Here is an 18,649-nt window from a genome sequence, read left to right as displayed (position 1 = left end):
TTTATAACAAATGCAGTCACATATTGGTCAGAGAAAATGTCTATAATAAAAGGAATAACTGAAAAATGTGGTTACAACATGTCTCTTAATTACTTCAAGACCACCTAAATTACATTGCCAATGGAAACTGATTCATTAACTGCTTGATTCACTCACAGTAAATTACAGAAAACGTTTTTATATTTCTTGTGCCAGTTTTCTATTGTCAGTTTTCTATTGTTTTAGTTGCCAAGTTATTGTAATAAATAAAGATTACAATATGCTAGACTAATCACTTTCTATTATACAATTGGCAGCAATAGTCTATAGTTGATTTGGAATGCAATAGGAGACTTGAGTAAGATAGGCGTTTTAAAATTACATTTAAAATTATAAAAAGTGGTAGGATTTTAAAACTATTCAGCATTAAACTTAGTATTACAATACAAATATGTATAGACAAACTGTTAGTCTTTTTAAGCTGTGCCCACATGCCTTTTAAAATTATACATTGACTTTCAATAATATAAATAACTAGCAGATCATTTTGGAACCTAATGACTTTTTTTTAGCAAACTGACAGAACTCAACTACAACTGAAACAAAATACAGAATTGTGCTACAGAATCAGGTGGCAGAATATCGCTTACATCCAGAAACAGATACTGTGCGCTGATGATGCAGGTAATTTTTTTCTCAAACTCTGTCATTGATTTACAATAATCAAAATATAAATATTAGTTGCAACTGACGAATACTGTAATGGTCTGCTCATAGATCTTATTCCTCTTGATACCTGAGCGGTGTTGACAAGACTATTCATTGATGTGAGGCCAAAGAAAATGAAGCTTCAAAGTTAGAAAGATCTTCCTTAGATAAAATATGGAAGTCAGGAGAACATAAAAACATTTGCAAAAGAGAGGAGGCCATTGAGTCCATCCAGCTTAATGGGGTTTTATGAACATATTTCTCCAGGGCAGCTTATTCTGAAAATTCAACACGGTAAAGGAGTGTGAAACACATTAACTGTCCAAAGCTATATAGGCAAAAACTAGTGCATTGTCTACAAATCTTTCCCCAACACCGTAATCTTTTATCTTTTTTTTCTGGTATGTATACAGGAAAGAATAATCAGATACATACAGAAATACACTGGACTCTGCTGTACTTTATAGGTTGGATACTTACTGTCATCGCCCAGCTTGGACATGTGCTCATGAATTAATTCTTCACCAACTTCCACTATTTGTTCACTGTTACGGTAATTTTCCTCTCTCCATTTCCTAAGCTTGTCCCGCATGTCTGTCAGAAAATAAAGAGTTAAAAGTTACAACATCCGAGATAAAACTAACAACCCTAGCTGATGAAGAACAGTAGAACTACAGGCTTGGTGAATACATTTCAATTTAGCCTCTTCTTCACAGCCTCCAGCCTCTACATACTAACCACAATCATGTACTTATAACTAGATTACCTATGTCTACTAATTTTACCCACAGAAACTTGTTTAAACAGTACTTAACAAATTAACCAGACTTATGCTGGATACTGTGGTATATCACGTTATAAAATGGCAATAGAGACAAATCTGAGCAAGATTTACCTAAAAATACCAAAGTTGTCCATTTAACACTGCAATGATTAATGGATACTACTTAATATTAAACAACTGGCCTTCTATATAGCAGAGGCATACCTCATGAAGTATTTTATCCAGAACTAAAACATCAGTAAAAACCGTCAGGAATATTTTGGCCACGTAAAATGATAAAAGGCAGCCTAAACACAGCTCAATGAAATCACACAGAATCTGAATGATCATGAATTACGTGAAAAGAGAAATGCTTGAGAACCATTCCTAAAATCCAAAAATTATACTACAAAACACATCGATGGACAAGTAGGTGGCACTCTCTCCTGTGGACCAGAGTTTCCAGCCCAGTGCCCCATCATGGTTACTGGTTATACTGTGCCATCATTCAATGAGATGTTAAACAGAGCTGAGGTCCCATGGCACTCTTCTCTGGGCTTAGACAATCTGATCTACCTAAACAGCCCTCCTCATTCAAGAAGTGAAGTTATCTCTTACTTACTGAGCTGCTGCAGGAGCATAATGTCTGCCGTGTTAATCACCTAATCTCACCCTACTTATGGGTAGCAGGTGAAGTGGATCCTATATGTGCAGTACTTCTGAATGACATGTTATGATTTATGAAAATGCAAGCTTTACATACAATAGGTAGCCATATTTTCCAAGGAGGAAACTTTCTAGATGAATCATTGCTGTGTAGGCACCTTCATACTTGAAATACACCTCATTTTGGTGCGATTTTGAAAATCTAGTAATTATATTAATACTGGCAGCTGCCCTAAGAGTGCATCTGTAAAGACAGCTAGGCCTTCTGCAGAATTCATTAAAAATATGACTATGTTAGTATTTCCATATAACTGGAGGACTTCGAAGTGTCGAGTAAAATAGGTAAACAGCAGCAGAACTTTATACAGAAATCCGTGTATATTAAATTATGAGCACATCTAGGCAATTTCAAATTGCCATATTTTCTACTTTAGATGGAACAACGTTTAAAAAGTCATTTTAAATATCATCAATATCCGTTTAAAGCATGTTAAATATGGCTACAAGTTTTTTTCCCCACAAACTGTTTGATTTGATACAGATTGATTGAGCTTTTTTGGAATTAAACTGCAGTTAAGACAGATGAGAGGAGGTATTTGGATTTTCTTACCCTACAAAGTATTCCAAAGAAACACACCCCTAAGCCATTTTATTTTTTCTATTTCATTACATAAAAATGTTTTTATTAGGTTCTAAAGTTTGGAACAACAGCTCACTATAACATGTGATAAACAACAGCTACTAGGATACACTAACAGAATACCATTTAAAATCAGTGACAGAATTCACAGATAAAGACATGAACAGGCACACAACAGGATAACAACCTTACACCATAACCTTTTGGTGTTGTGATACAATAGTTCCCAGGGCAAATTTACTATAAAATTCCAGGGAAAAGTAAATACAAAAATATTTTGATTAGTACAGAAACGTGATGTATAGACAAGCTGCAACATTGAAAGGTGGGCGTGAAATGCCATATTCGACTTCAGAAAAATCCAAAAAGACTTGTTAAATATCTTTAAACTGTAAGACAGGTATTCTAGCATTAAATACAAACCAAGAATAAAAAAATCATTTACTGAATTCACCGAAAAAAATGATATACAGTGCTCAACGCACAAATAAGGAAATAAAAAAGAATTCAAGAATACTTTGTCTTGCTTTTGGTCTGCTGTTGTTTTTTGATGAAAATCTAAAGCTCTGTTCCGATAATATCAAGGCATGCAAAATCAACAAAGGATGCGATTCAACCACAAATGCAATAACAAGTCTGACAACCAGCATCCTAGATTGAGTATAATATACCAAAATGTAGTAATGTCCGTTACATTTGTTCAGATTTTCTTTCTTTTCCAACAAACAAACTAATTTATTTTTACCTTCCCAGGTCACATCGTACAACTCTGAAACAGACGCCATGTTTATGCGCACACGTTATGACGTCATCAACGTGCGTATGCCGGGGGTCACGCAATGAGGGAGGTGATAACGTGGTCCTGCTGGGAAAGTTCTCTGTCTATGGAGCTATATGGGACAGCGACGTGTGATTACTTTTGTGTTTGAAAGATACAAATAAGTCGTTTTTGCTAAAATATATGGTTACCAATAGATACATTTGGAACCAGAGCTCCAAACACACATTGCAAGGCTATATCACAGCGCATTTCCATTTATAATACGTGATAGCATTATTAAAGCAGGAATTCAACAATTACCTTGTAGTGTATTTCCTCCTGCAGTGATTCTCTTTTTCTATCTTACTCATTTTAGTTTCTTCTTATTTTATTCCAAATACAGTATATATCATTCTACACTGCTTTTCCCTATTTGAAATGTCTGCTTCATTTTTGTATTTCAGGGTTCAGATTTCACTTTGAAATGCATCAGTTGAAAAATGTCCTTTAAGGAACAAAGTATTTTTCCATTTTAGAATTATACTTCACGCTCTAAAAGCTCCCCATCCCATTTTGTGTTTATTTTATTATAGACGGGATTAGCAGTTTATGATATTAATGGACACAAATACACTTAATTGGTTTATTATACTTATTGACACAGATACACTTAATTGTTTGTCATAAATTGACAGATTTTTTATGACTTATCTGCTTTTGATAGACTTTGCCTGGGCAGGACTTTGCTGATTTTTTTTTTAAATGTCTAATTTGGGAATAAAAGCCTCAATCAGAATACAGGGTGTGCCCTGTAGCCTTGTTGCCAGAGGTCATGTCACAACGCCACTGGCCAACCTCAGTCATGAGCTCAGAGGGAGCAGTGAAACATCAAAATGCTTCCTGTTTTTAAGGTTAAATTGCAAACTCTATATTCATGGAATTCCCATCATTCAAAGATGTTAAGCAGTGATGACTATGTCACTCTCCGTCCTATCTGGAAATATTTTGATGGTTGCTTGGCTAAAAAGAAGAGATTAACTGGACAATACAGTGTCAGCACATACAGTCATGCTGGACCTCCACAGTGAGGAAAGCTCTCAGGCACCTAAATATCTCAATTCCACTTTCTCCCATTACATGTATCCTTGGTGATTTCTCAAAGGTTAAAGTAGCTATTCAATATAAAAATACTTTTTTGACTCTTTGTATTATTGCGAAAACAGGTGGACTGTACAGGACCATGGTACAAAGAATGGAATAAAGAGGCTGTATCACAAGTTAAATTTGAAAAGATTTCATATAATTTACAGGGGAAACTTAACGAGTGTCTGGAATGTTTGGGGTCCGTTAGAGACATACTTGAATGGCACTGGATGTTAAGAATATTAGTAGGAAGCTTTTGAATTAATATTTTCTTTTTGTGAATGTAAGATTTTTTTTGTTCTTGTCTAATATGAACAAAAATGAGAGAGTGGGAAAAAAATAAAAATAAAGAAGTCCTCCGAAGTTGGGGGGAGGAGGTGGGTTAAAAAAAAACTTGACAATGCAGGAGCTTCCAGGGGGATGTACAAATGTTGTCTTAATCTCCCTGAGGCAAGAGCAAGGATTGTAAACTTCATGTCGATTCTAGATTTTAAAAATGAAAAAAAGATGTGAGATACATTTCTTTGGAGAGAGTATCATACATCTGAAAATAATAAGTATGTGCGTAGTGCTTCTGTTTCAGTGATGGCTCAGAAATCATTGTGCATTGCTGCGGATTTTGTCTGCACTGCTACTTTGTTACGTACAGTTGAGGTGCAGTCAGCATATTTACGACAGCAGCATTTTTGGGAGATGATGTCATCCAACTGGATGCATTTAGACGTTTAGTTTAAGTCTTTCAGTACATTCTCGATACACTGCGCATTTGAATTGTTAAAGTAGAATGGGTTTTCATATGCAAGTATCACTATGGCCTAAAACAGAATCTGCTTGTCAATGGCCGACTAAAAGTGCACATAAGGATTTGAAAATGTCATCATCTCTGTTAAGGCACAAAAAATACATTATGTGTGGTTCATCTTAAGTTAAGCTTCAGTGATCCATAAACTTGTAATTTTAAAGTTCGCAGATGGCAGTCAGTCGATATGTGGTCAGTCTTGTTGGAAAACCAAACAGTGTGGGAACCACATAAAAATAAGCAAACGCTGCCCTTTGGGTAATAGGCTTTCTTTAACTGCCAGGGATGATATGAAAGAATTATGCGGCTCAAAACCTGCTCTGCAGATCTGACTCAAAGAATCAAGTTCCTGATGGACATGACCTGGTTTCTGAGATTTCACAAGCTGTCTTTAGACATATTCAGATTGTGAACATATTTGCCCATTGTTTATCTTGGAAGCTCTTTCCCGTGAATCCTGTCATGATAAAAGAGAGTAAAAGCAGCCAAATGAAAACAAAGTATCGCTCTTTGACTGCTGCTTACGTAGGTTTCCAGTCTTGGGAAACCCATGCACAGTTTTTGTCTCTGTAGATTATTGTGAAAAGTGAAATAGGGCATCACTTTTAGATTCTGACCCACTTCATGAAAAAAATGAGCATTGATTAATGTGTTTCATTTCCTACAAACTAGAGGCAAAACTCTCATTTTCCATGATTTTAGCTTTTCATCTTTTGGCATGGCCTTTCCTTTGTGTTATTAAAAGTGGAGTGCCATATTGAATACATTTTTTTTAAAAATACAAATGAAGTTTATGCTCACTTCTCAGGATCTTCTAGTCTACTGAATGTGAATACTTGCACTTCTGGCGCTGCCTTCATGTTTGAGCAATGTTTTGCAGTTAATGTAGGTTTGATGAGCTATACGGTATACGAAGAAGTTCAGTCCAAATTCCCCTTAATTCCCTTACGTAGATATTACTGTGGTTAATGGTGGAACGTAACCATTCTGTTTCTACTCTGTATCGTGTAAGAATGCCAAAAACAATATGGATTCTCAAGGCATTTGTAAACAATGTTCCTCACTTGGGTCACGTTGTGGATATATTGCTCCCTGGATATCCTACATAGTGGTCAGATCTTTATTTATTTTTTTTCAGTGTATTGGCAGTAGTACTGCAGTAGGAACAGTTTTTCAATGGTTTGTGTTCTGCCTCATTAAAAACAATTTAAATAAGAAATCTAAGAAGAGTGATATATGCCATATGCATATGTGAGCTCCTAGACCAAAATAGACATGTTCAAGTTAACGCTATCACATAGTGGGCCTCTTGTATTTGACCTTACCTTGATGCTAATGATCCTCAACCCATTTCTGGAGAAGATAAGATTACGTCTTCTGTCCACGCAAAAGAACCTTCTGAAACTCACTATATGATAAAACATCATGCACATACAGCATCTAATTAATCAGCCTATACTGAAATCAAATATTAGTTAAAAATTCTGTGCTTCCTTAATCCATAAGCCGGAAATGTATATCTCAGAGCAAAGAAACTTGGGAAGTTGCTTTGAGAGCTTACTACATTTCATGCCATCATACCAAAACTCAAATTTAATGGGATTGGCCATGCAATTTTTTGGCCTGTGCGTTCGTAATGGTTTGCATCTATGAGGGAAGGTCACACAGAGGCCAGTGAAAGTTTATAAAGGGAGCAGATGAATTTATTTTGGTTGGCATGTGTGAACCATGATGACCGTATGAGCTATGTTATGTTATAAATAAGATATAGTCTCTTTTTCATTATTTGACTTTATGCTTCCAATGTAAAACATTTGGCTTCTCCATAACAGACTGAGGCCTGTTTATGAGTCTCCCTGGAGTGTCTTCTCTAACCACCAGTTTTCATCAGGCTTCTACCACTCATATGCTGACTCAGTCAGTCACAAAATGTGGATAGTTCACAGTCTTAGTGCTCAGGAGCCATGTTGCGTTTCATAACTAATTCCCTAATATGATATATCAATTATTCTAATAGCTGGACTGCAGTCAATGAGGAGCTTATTTCAGATTAATACCATAACATTACAAATATTTAAAAAAACAATAACAGTGCATTTATTCAAAAACAAATTAAACCAAGTATAGAGACAACCTCTGTTCTGTGTGTTGTTGTTCTGTAAAGCACTTTGAGAAGCAACCTTTAAAGGAGCTATTTAAAATAAAGTTTATTATTATATTACTAGTATTAGCTGTCATTTATCTGTATTTCAGAAATGTTTCTTCTTTAATGACTGTTTCTTTCTTCACTATAACATTTATGTTAAGAATTGAATATGACACAAAGCTATGGTTATATCTTTCATTTCTAGAAATCATTGCTTTCCTTTGTTTTTAAAAGTAATTTTTTCCTAACCGACTCTCCCCACGGTGATGTAATTATACAACTGCAATTATTCTAAAAATTAAAAAAATCGTTATGGAAAATTATATCCCCTGATTGGAAGCATTCGCTAAATAGTATGATCTCAAGTTATCAAGTTTCACCTTTCTTTTCCAGTTAGGATTCTCAAGACCACAAAATGGAAATAGTAATGCAAGGCAGTCTATGAAATAGCATCTCTGCTCAAAACAGTTGCAGGAAGTGAAGAACAGACTCGATAAAAAAAGAAAAACAATCGTAATTTTAAGAGAATTTTAGAAAAAAAGTTTTAGGGAGTTTACAAATTCAAATTTCTGAAAAACTTGGATTTCATGTAATGTTTTGTTTAACAGAAAATTAAACAATGTGAATAATGCCCTAGATGCTTTTGGCTAGGTTTTTTAAAATGTATTATTTTGGCTGAAGAAGTGGATGAAAGAATTTGAAACATTGGCTTTTATTCATATACAGTAGGTGTTGCCACAAATTTGTTATTACTGAAATTGAATTGGACTTACACACATCAGGGAGAAAGACAGACTCACATTCTTGGATGTTGCTCCTCGTCTGTATGTCTTTGTCTGTTTCGTGTTGTGGGCTTACTTTTAATAAGCATTTCATTGCACCTGTGCCTATGACAAATAAACAGAACTGAACTGGTGGCTTCCTTTATTTTGGTAGTAACCTGTACATTGGTTTATACTGTATATACAAATGCTGCTAATGTCACAGTATCAAAAAGAAAGTTTGAAACTTCCTGTACCTCTATTATTGCTCTAAGCTAGCAAAATGTGTTTAACCATTTTCAAGTTCATTGGATGGTTCTTTCAGTGTGAAGGAGTACACTAAAAAACTTAAATGGATGAATACATGCATGATCTGTGGGCAAAGTGTATTGTCATTTATTAAATCTGTATATTAAATCCATACCAAATATGCACAAGGCCACCCTATTCAAAACGCATCCTACAATGTCCCACAAATTATAATGATAAAAAGTAACAGTCAGTATTTTCCATGCATTCTTTTTCCCAGTTGAGTTGCACAACTTTTATGTGCTGATATTGATGTCTCAGTAAGAGCTCTCCATGACATACCTAATGGAAATACACAAAGCCATAAGAAATGGATAAAACATTCACTCTTTATTAAGATAAAAGAAAGACAAAACCTTTTCTTAAAGACTCTGAGGTGAGAGAACACTTTATATTCAAATTTCAAACATATAAGTTATGAACATGTGGTGTACAGATGTTTTAGTAGTTGAGGTCCCCTTTGTATTTCGCATTGTTTGTTGGCTCTGCTTTATTAATATTGCTATGGATTTATTTGACATTTAATATCAGCTGATGTCAGCGATATCCTTAGTTTACAAGCTTGATATCCAAATGGGTTATGTATGTGAGCAGCAGTCAGATACCGCATACGGAATGCCAATTTTGAAAAAGAATGCAATATCTAAGAGAATAATGTTTACATTCATTATTTTTTGCTGACATACTGTAAGTCTGATGAGATTTTGTACCATCTTGTATAGTTTGCAGCAGACATACAAATGAAGAAGACGTTGACATTGGCTGGTACCCTGGATTTATGCTTAACTTTAAATCAAAAGACCTTCAGTGGTGTGAAAGACAGGCTTTTCATAGAATTTAAGTATCACTTCCTGCTTGTCAATTAGGTTTTCATTAGTAGGTCTGTTACATTTAATCTTAGAGCCTTTTTCTGCATTTAGTGATTAAGATTTTTTTTTTTACTTTCTACACAGGCAATACTCCTCAAATGCTTTTGCTTGCTCTGAGCAACCTTTATACACCTTCATCTCCTCCATGCTCTGCATTCAGTAAATTACTGTTCTTATCTGCAAAAGGCTTTGTTAACAGCCAACTGGAATTAATGTAATTTCTTACTAGATTCCTCCTGCTCATCCTTGAACAATATAACCCTGGCATTTTAACCAATAAACCTCCTAGGATTGGAAATCTAAAGACAGAGCTTTTTCTTATATTTCCCTAGTTCCAAAGAGCTGATAGGCATACTGTGAAAACTGATCTATAATGAAATGGCTGTTTATTTACCTCAAGGTCCTACTGTACAGTAATGGATTAGTTTTATCTGGCATCTGCGGGAAGTATTTGCTATACAAGTTTATGAGCAAAAGCTATGTTTTTTTATTATAAAGATGGAACACATCTTTATGTCAAATAATATTTGGAATATCATGCTAATCAGGCCTATGTTTCTAACAGGAGATTGTAGAATTAGCTCTTAAGATCTTGTTAGGTAGCAATGGGTCCTACTGTAGCTCTAGCAGGGATTGCATTAGGTAGATTCTCAGTGTGTTGAAGCATAACAGCCACCCATGGTTATTCGTGTGCATTTGAAGTCCTCCAGCTGGTGTTGTCATCTCATCTCTGATGGCTCCTGTGGCCTACTGCTGTGTTTGTCTTCCTTTCTCTCAGGGCTGTAGAGTAAGACAGTAGCGAGCTGGACTGGAAAAAAAGTGGCATTTCTCAGCACTGGAAGAAATGAGGGAAACACACACTTACACATTCTTCATTTACATTTTGAATGAAACTTTCATTTTCCAGTAGCGTAAATTTTAGATACCTGGATTTTTTTCCTCCACAGAGGCTCTTTTTTCGAAAGCATGAAATAAATAACTTTGCAAATGTGTCTGGTTGTGGGTACCAGGGAAGTGTGGTTTTTTTCTATTATGACTAGTAATGCAGTTATTTTTCCTTTTTTTTTTTTTTGGTGGTGCCTGGAATATGTGAAGAAACCATGTGTAAAAGTGTATATTTTGGAATATGAAAATGTTTTTATTATGTCTAAGTGATTAGTTTTGAGCTTTCCTTTTGGCTGGGAGGGAAGGTATACTCTGTGGAACCATGCAATATTTAAACAAGCAAGCCGAAATAAACTCCATTCTTTCATATGTCCTGTGAATATTAGCCTTCTGCATGAGAGTCTATGTCAGACCCTGCAGGATATATAACAAATAAGGATATTGCTGCAGGCTATTTTAAGAGACTATTGAAGCGTCTTTAAGAATCTGGATACAATGGTCAACACCTGGCTAGGGTAAACATTTGGAGCTCATTTAAGTTATATAAGGAAATAAAAATGGTGTATACTTAGTTGTGGTGGGTGTGAGATATATTGATTAAAGAAATCGATGCTTTGCCTTTGTGAATTAAGTTCTAGGTAAAGTGTCAATCAACAGCCCAGGAACACAGCATAAAAACAGATATGAAGTCCAGAAGACAGGGGGACACAGGAAGAGACAGACTGAGGGTGGGAGCTCCTTGTCCAGATCACTCATAAAGACCAGATCTGAGTTAAGTATTTGAACTTTGGTAAGGAGAGCTTGCCATTCTGTTCTTTTTAGGAAACCTGGATTACCTGTGTAATCACAGGTTAAAAACGGCCTCTCCTGGTTAGTGAGTCCATTTGTTGAATAGGAAAGCAGGTTTCCATCCATTTCTGTAACATTTTACGGTTTACACACAGAGAGATTTAACTGCAGGACATATTCTGTTTAGTTTAGAGGGCAGCTTTATATTATTTTTTTCTGGATGGATAGGAGGTAGGTCTCCGGCCACCTTTTTTGTGTTTGTACATAGCGTAACATTTATTGTATTTGTTTAACCCCATGTAAACCCGAATTATTGCTCTTTTCACCAAAACTGTCAGAGAACAAAGAACTTAGGTGCCTCTAATTATATCAAAAGTTTGGGTATATTCTTGGCAAAATCCGTCAAATCTGGGGGTTACGATTATTTAATTTACTTTATTAAACCGCTCAGTTATCTTCTGAGATTACACTAGTTTTATAACCCCTCTTGGTAACAAACCAAATCATAATACATCTCAATACAGCAGAGAATACCATATACAATATATAGAACACATGAAATGTTAGTTTCACTGCATGCCCCATTTGTTCATTTTATTGTTGGGGTACAAAAACAAGATGTATTATTTTGCAGAAATACAATTTTCTTTCCACGGTTTAGTTTGTTTTTGAGATCGCAGGAGACATGTTTCCCAAATAGAAATTCAAGTCTCCATGTACCTGCCTAATAGGAGATTACTTCAGCTAGGGGTAAGGAAATTTTGCCACTCTGTTTTGCTCTGTTACTGAATTTTACTATTACTTACCATTTTAGTTTCTGACAACATGTTAAACTAAGCAGCAACATCTGATACTGAAAAACCTATATAAAATCTTTTCTAGTTATAAAAATATTAAAAACAATATGTAGCACACCTTCGAAATTCTATTTTTTTTTCCCTCTTTAATATTTGGCCATTTGAAGAATGCAAGCATCTTACTGAGTAATCTTTCACTCATGTTGTTCAGAATCTTTTTGATCAGCCAGTAAAGGTAAATACTGTATATACTGTTTAAGAGGTCAATATGAAGCATTGCTGCAGCTAATCCATCACTTACACCAATCAAATCTAACTGAGTCATTATAAGGTACTTCTCATTGTTAACAAAATTCCTCCCCTTTACATCCATAAAGCTAAAGATTACTTTTCATATTGCAAAAGACAGAATTATCACTCTTAACAATCAGTGTAAACAACATCACTACAAGTTCTGTAGAAAACCAGCACAGAATTGTATCTCTGCATAAAAAAGGATAAATGTGTTCTTAATCTACTCTGAATACTCCAAATAAGACACCAGGTCTGGTATTACAGACTTGTCCTCCTTCTGCAACAGTTGTGTAAGTCTTTCCTTCAGGATGCGCATCACTGGAACATGGATGTGTTCATCACTTTTACCTTTCAGTTTCCCCACAAGAAGAGTGAGCCACAATTAGCCACATTTCACAGTTAAAGATTTTAAAATAAAATGTTGTAGTAAAAATGGATTAGTGGGAAATCCATAATACTTGGAACTCATCATTTCCTTGTGTTTTACCTTACCTGCAATGTTACTTAAATTCAAAAAGGCAGAATTATTCTTCTACCATAAAATACGCAGCCAGTCTGGATACCAAGTGCAAGGATCATTAAGCACACCAAAAACAGTAAAACGTTTCTGGTGCAGTTTCTTTTAATGGTAGCAACCGTTTCCAAAATACTCGACTTTGCTGCAATCAATGAATTGTTTGTGTCTCGACACGTTTTTTTTTGTTTTGTCACTATAGTTATAAACAGTACATCTTTTAAAGCTCCTACCAGGGGTTTTCAGCCTGTCATTCTGGAATCTAAACAGACTCATCCTGAGGCACAGCCAATGATAAAGCTATTTTAGCCCCATGGTTTGAAGAAAATACTTAATGAAGTCTTAATGAATGGCCAAGTGACTGCTGGCGAAGGGAAAATATCTCTTGAATGTCTCGGTGAGGAGACACATCCAGGAAAAACAAATGATAGACTCTTCACAAATAAGGAGAAATTGTAGAAACGGTGGTACATCATTTAAAAAAAACGTATTAACTTTTTAACCATTGCCAGGCTCCAAGTAGCAGCTCCATGGATTGACTTTTAAATGCCTGGCATCCACTTTTTTGTATATTCATTTAGAAATGTCAATTATTTTTTATTATATACCCACATAAATTGGATTCTTTAATTGCGTCTTTACCACTCGAATCACAACAGTGGTCCCGCCCCTGGTCTATACTCAGAAAGCTCACAAAGGGGGAAGAAACAATTAATTACACTTAATTAATTAAAACATTTGCTTATACTTCTAGAGTGCTTTTCTGGACTCTCCCCTAAAAGCGCTGTACAGGTAATGGGGACTCCCCTCCACCACCAATGTGCACACTCTTGGAGAGTGGAAGCCAAGTTTTACTTGTTTTCCGTCTCATTTTTTCAGATGTGTCATGAAAAAGGAACTGTGCACTTTGCTAACATAAGTGTTTCGGGCAAAAAAATCCTCTACTGTTGTACATTATACAGCTCCACATTATACAGCTGCATTCTTGAGATTTTAGTGTAGCAGTCTCCAGAGCAGCTTTATTACATCTTTTTCTATAAATTGTATACCTGTGACATTTTGATTTGTCTGAATCATGTGTATACTACTGTGACTCATCCAAGATCACACAATGTCAGAGCCCTCTTTTGAGATGAAGGTGCATATTATTCAAGAGGGCAGAAAGCCGTGTTGGAGGAGTAAGCATCATATTCAGACATATAAGTTCCTGTTTTAAGATGTTAAAATAAATGCTTTCTCTTGGTGGTCTTCTGTCCTTATTTTTTTATATCAATTTCTTTTGTGTTGTACTAAGTGTAGCTGGCCTTCTGGGCCAGGAATAATAATAATAATTGCTTACATTTATATAGCCCTTTTCTGGACACTCCACTCAAAGCGCTTTACAGGTAATGGGGATCCCCTCCTCCACCCCCACCGGTGTGCAGCCCCACCTGGATGATGTGACAGCAGCCAGAGTGCACCAGTACGCTCCCCACACACCAGCTCTCAGTGGGGAGGAGAGCAGAGTGATGAAGCCAGTTCAGATATGGGGATTATTAGGAGGCCATGATTGGAAAAGGTCAATGAGATATTTGGCCAGGAACGCAGGGGTGAAACCCTTACCTTTTCAAGAAACGCCCCGGGATTTTTAATGCCCACTGAGAGTCAGAATCTCAGTTTTCCGTCTCAACCAAAGGATGGTGCCTTTTTACAGTATAGTGTCCCCGTCACTATAGTGGGGCATTAGGACCCACACAGACCACAGAGTGAGTGCCCCTACTGGCCCCACTTACACCTCTTCCAGCAGCAACCTTACAGTAGCTTTTCCCAGGAGGTCTCCCATCCTTGTACTGGCCAGGCTCACCCGCACTGTGTGATGTCCCTGCAAGCCAACAGATTCCTGGGGAGTTGAAGAGGTCTCTGTTTCACTAAGGGTGTTGAGAGAGCCCATTTGTACCTCTCCCACTGCTTGAGGAATCCTGGTCACAGCTGGCTGATGACATGACCCAGATTCAGACTCGTTATGTCTGGATTATAGCGCTCAATCTATGCACTTTTACCATTTGAGCCACTTGAGAGCCATTTTTGGCATGTATTTTCTATATTTTTCATATCTTATGGTATTTGTAAATTGCATTTTAGGATGTTTTTAAGTAAGATGCAATAAAATGTGTTTCATGCATTCCACATGTGACCAGCAGCTCTTTTTTTTTTGGCAATGGGTACAAAACAAACATCTCCCAATTTCTACCCAATATTTAAGAACCCAAAATGTTAAGAAAGGTACGAAATGGAGAGAGGCCACCTACCCTGTCAAACCCTTATCTGTAATCTCTGCTTTCTATCCAGTAGCCATTTATAATCTAAATAGACACATTTTACCGGTCATTAGAAGCTAAGTGATTTCAGGATATCCTCCATCCAGTTCTTGATAGAAGACAGGGTTTGGCCTTCAACAAGGTGGTTGGGTAGCCTGTTCCATACTCCCACAACCCTCTATGAGAAGAAGTGTCTCCTGTTCCTAGATTAAAATGCACTTCCATGTAGTTTTCACTTGCAGCCTCTAGTTCCTGTTTCATTGTGGATACTGAAGAAGTTCACTGGGCTGACTTTGTCAATGGCTTTTTGAGGATTTTGAATACTTGTATCACCGTCTTCTCAGTTTGAGGAAAAAAAAACCGTTGAGCTCTTTTAGCTTGTCAGCAGAGGACATTCCCTTCAGCCCAGGAATGCCTCTGGTTGCTCTTCTCTGGACTGATTCCAGAGCCGCAGTATCTTATTTGTAACATTGTGACCAAAATTCCAGTTGAGGTTTTACTAATGCTTTGACGATTTTAACACAACATTCCTTGCAATCTACACGTTTAACTATATAGTCTAACATTTTATTTTGCCTTTTAATTGTCAACCCGCACTATCTAGAAGATATAAATAATGTGTCAAAATCAATGACAAAAAACCCTTTTCATAAGTAACCTTTTCAAGCTCAGCATTTTTTAATTTTATGGTTTAGATTTAACTACCCTACCTGCATCCAAACGCCCTGGAGATGTGTTTCACCACTAAAAATACTTTCTAAATCTAGTTTAATATAATACGCTGCTTCCACAGTTTTCGTAAACTTAATTAGTTCACTAACTATACCAGAATCTAGAGCACTGGGAAATAAAATATAGATCTGGAAGAGAAGTAGCAGTTATATAGTACATCCCCCATGTTACTCTGCTAATTACATCACCCCAGTTTGAACTTTCTCTCATTGTCTGAGCTCTCTGCTCTCTATCCATTAACCAATTCATAATCTAAACATTTCCTTGAATTCCTACCACCTGCTATCTAAGAATCACCCTTTATTTATGTACTCGAGGAAAAGCCTCAACACTACACTGCACTGAAAATTTACATTTAGAATATACATTTACATTTCTTAACAGGTTCTAGATTGTTCTTCTTTCTTACTTATATTCATCAAATACAGTGAGATGTTCCTAAAATGAACAGCTAAGGGAAAACACACTGAATTTACTGTCCACCCTGATTTTATACATTTACAAACAGTTGTGATATATAAGACAGCTAGCAAGTGTGACTCATTCAGGATTTGTGGGTTTCATTTATATGGAAAATATGCTGTCAATGTTATAGAAATTCCATGGAAAGGTGGAATATAGGGTTTTAAAAAACATTCATTAAAATCTTAAAATATTATTGGGACTTCTGATATGGTTTCATAAATACAGTCTGACATTTTTATTAAATATATAATTTTATATTCAACATATTATTGACTATATAGAGAAAGTTAAATATTTTATTTATTTAGAAACCCTAGATAATGGCAGACAACATTTTAACATTCTTCAAGAGTAAACAAGAAAGGCTTAAGCACTGTATGATTTTTTCCCCAGAAATGTAAAATTACATTGCGCATCGTAATGACAGTTTCATTGAAAGACATCTTTGTTACCTCCAGAATTTCAAAGTGAAATTCAATTAAAAGTTAAAAAAAACTTCTTCTTTTTTTGCTTTTTAAGAAAATAAAGCTTTCTGTGTTGTAGGAAAAATGTATTCCTGTATGTGGATTTTCCTACAATCTGATCCCAGGAGTTCCATCATTAAAAATGATTGGCTGGTTGAAATAGGAGAAACCCAAAGCAATTTGGCCTCCAAATCAGGATTTCAAATACAAGATTCTTTGTCAATTAGGATTGAGTTGCGGTGTTCAACCTATGGCTGTAATATATTTATTGGCTGCATTTTGTTAAGCTTTAATATTACTCTTTCCAACATGTTCTGCCAATTTGAGGCTGTTGTGTTTTGTCTTACTTTATATAAAAAAGCAAAGTTAAAAGGCAAACCTGCTATCTGTCAAATGTTTGATTCCATTTTAAAAGTAAAACAAATATATAACAGGAAAAACGATCGCGATATTTATTATATATTGTTGAATGTTAATGTTAATGTTCTATTAAACTTGTGAGGAATATGAAAAACGAAATTACTATAAAATAAGGGAAAATTAAATCCTCTGGAGAAATATGATATAACCATCATATGAATACTTAAAAAGGAAATACATCCCTAAAGATCACTAGTAAATTAAGTTTAATGTAACATGATGTTCTTAGTCACTGTGTGTATAATAAAAAGATGATCAATAATTTGATATTCCCATGCAGAGTAGGTATGGATGACATGCTCATTGTTTTTTTCCAAGAGACTGAAACACCAGCTGATTGAACACAAAGAAACCCTCAATAACAACAGCTGAATCTTTTTTTTATTGTGAATGTTTCAGAAGTACTGTCGTTGGCGTTGAGGCATGGATACATGCTATGTGACTTCTGAAAACAGTCTCATAGCTATGGGTTAAAAGTTAATGGTGTGCCATTATAAATGGGCAAATTATACAAATGGGTAAAAGTTACTTCAAAGTAGCTAAGGTAAGCATGTAATATCAGTACATTTAACCATCTGCACTGTAATTTGGTGCATTGGTTAGTACAGTATATTAACCTGCCTCTGTGTATAAAACTAAATATAAGAAAACAGAATGTACACTAATAGGTCTAAACCTGTTATCCAAAGCCTTCCAGCAGACAGCCTATGGAGAGCAAAGTATGAAGTACATTGGTGAAATGCTATGTATTGAAACCTGGGCAGAACTAATATGCTCTCTTCTTACATTTTTGAAAAACTGAGAAATACTGTATATAAAAAAACTATTCACAGAATCATATTGACAGTTTTAGTTATACAGATGAATAATTCCATATACTGTAGATAATCATAAATAGAGACAAAACTTGAAAATTAAGAAGATTACATTGGCTATCCCTTGTGGTTGAGAAAGATTATTGTCAGTTTATCCAAAGCTGTCTGATAAGGCCAACAGGGCATCTGTCTGACAAGTTGAACAAGTTGTCCTCGGAGATATCAGGTTGTGTACTGTGGTCTGATGTGTACTTCAGCTCTCTCATTTTGCTTCCTCATTCTGATATCACTGGCCTGAAAGTGCTGGCATCCTTTCCATCTACTCCAATCAAAGCTATCGGTCTTTGAAGAACTGATAGTGATGTTGTATTTCTTTATGTTTACTTCTGTCATTTGGTTGAAATGATTCCTCTGGCCTCCTCTGATTTCTTGGCTAAGTGGGGAGACGAAAAGCTTTTTTGGTCTGATCCTGGATTCTGATATTTGAATGACATGACCAACTCAACAAACTCAACTCAATCAACTCAGCTGATGGAGGATTTTCATAGTTTGGCATATTAGTGTTCTTGTTTAAGAGGCAGAAGTACCAATATACTAAGATATGAAATGTCTGGGTAAATGAATGTCAGGATAA

The 18,649-nt window shown here is 35.7% G+C and overlaps 1 protein-coding gene across 1 annotated transcript in view; it reads right to left on the bottom strand.

The window, feature by feature from the left end:
- Positions 1 to 3,593, bottom strand: part of emc2 (ER membrane protein complex subunit 2) — a 44,071-nt gene extending 40,478 nt beyond the window's left edge. The window contains exons 1-2 of the mRNA XM_088601915.1: positions 3,502 to 3,593; positions 1,168 to 1,281 (exon numbers count right to left, since the gene is read on the bottom strand). Coding sequence (XP_088458041.1) covers positions 1,168 to 1,281; positions 3,502 to 3,541 — 154 coding nt within the window. The 5' untranslated portion in view covers positions 3,542 to 3,593. The remainder of the gene's footprint in view (positions 1 to 1,167; positions 1,282 to 3,501) is intronic.
- Positions 3,594 to 18,649: the final 15,056 nt, after the last annotated feature.

The sequence above is a fragment of the Lepisosteus platostomus genome, chromosome 12 (assembly GCF_059453375.1).
Source record: "Lepisosteus platostomus isolate fLepPlt1 chromosome 12, fLepPlt1.hap1, whole genome shotgun sequence".
NCBI lineage: Eukaryota > Metazoa > Chordata > Actinopteri > Semionotiformes > Lepisosteidae > Lepisosteus > Lepisosteus platostomus.
The sequence above is the reverse complement of the archived record's forward strand: the minus strand, read 5'-3'. Positions and strand labels throughout refer to the sequence as shown.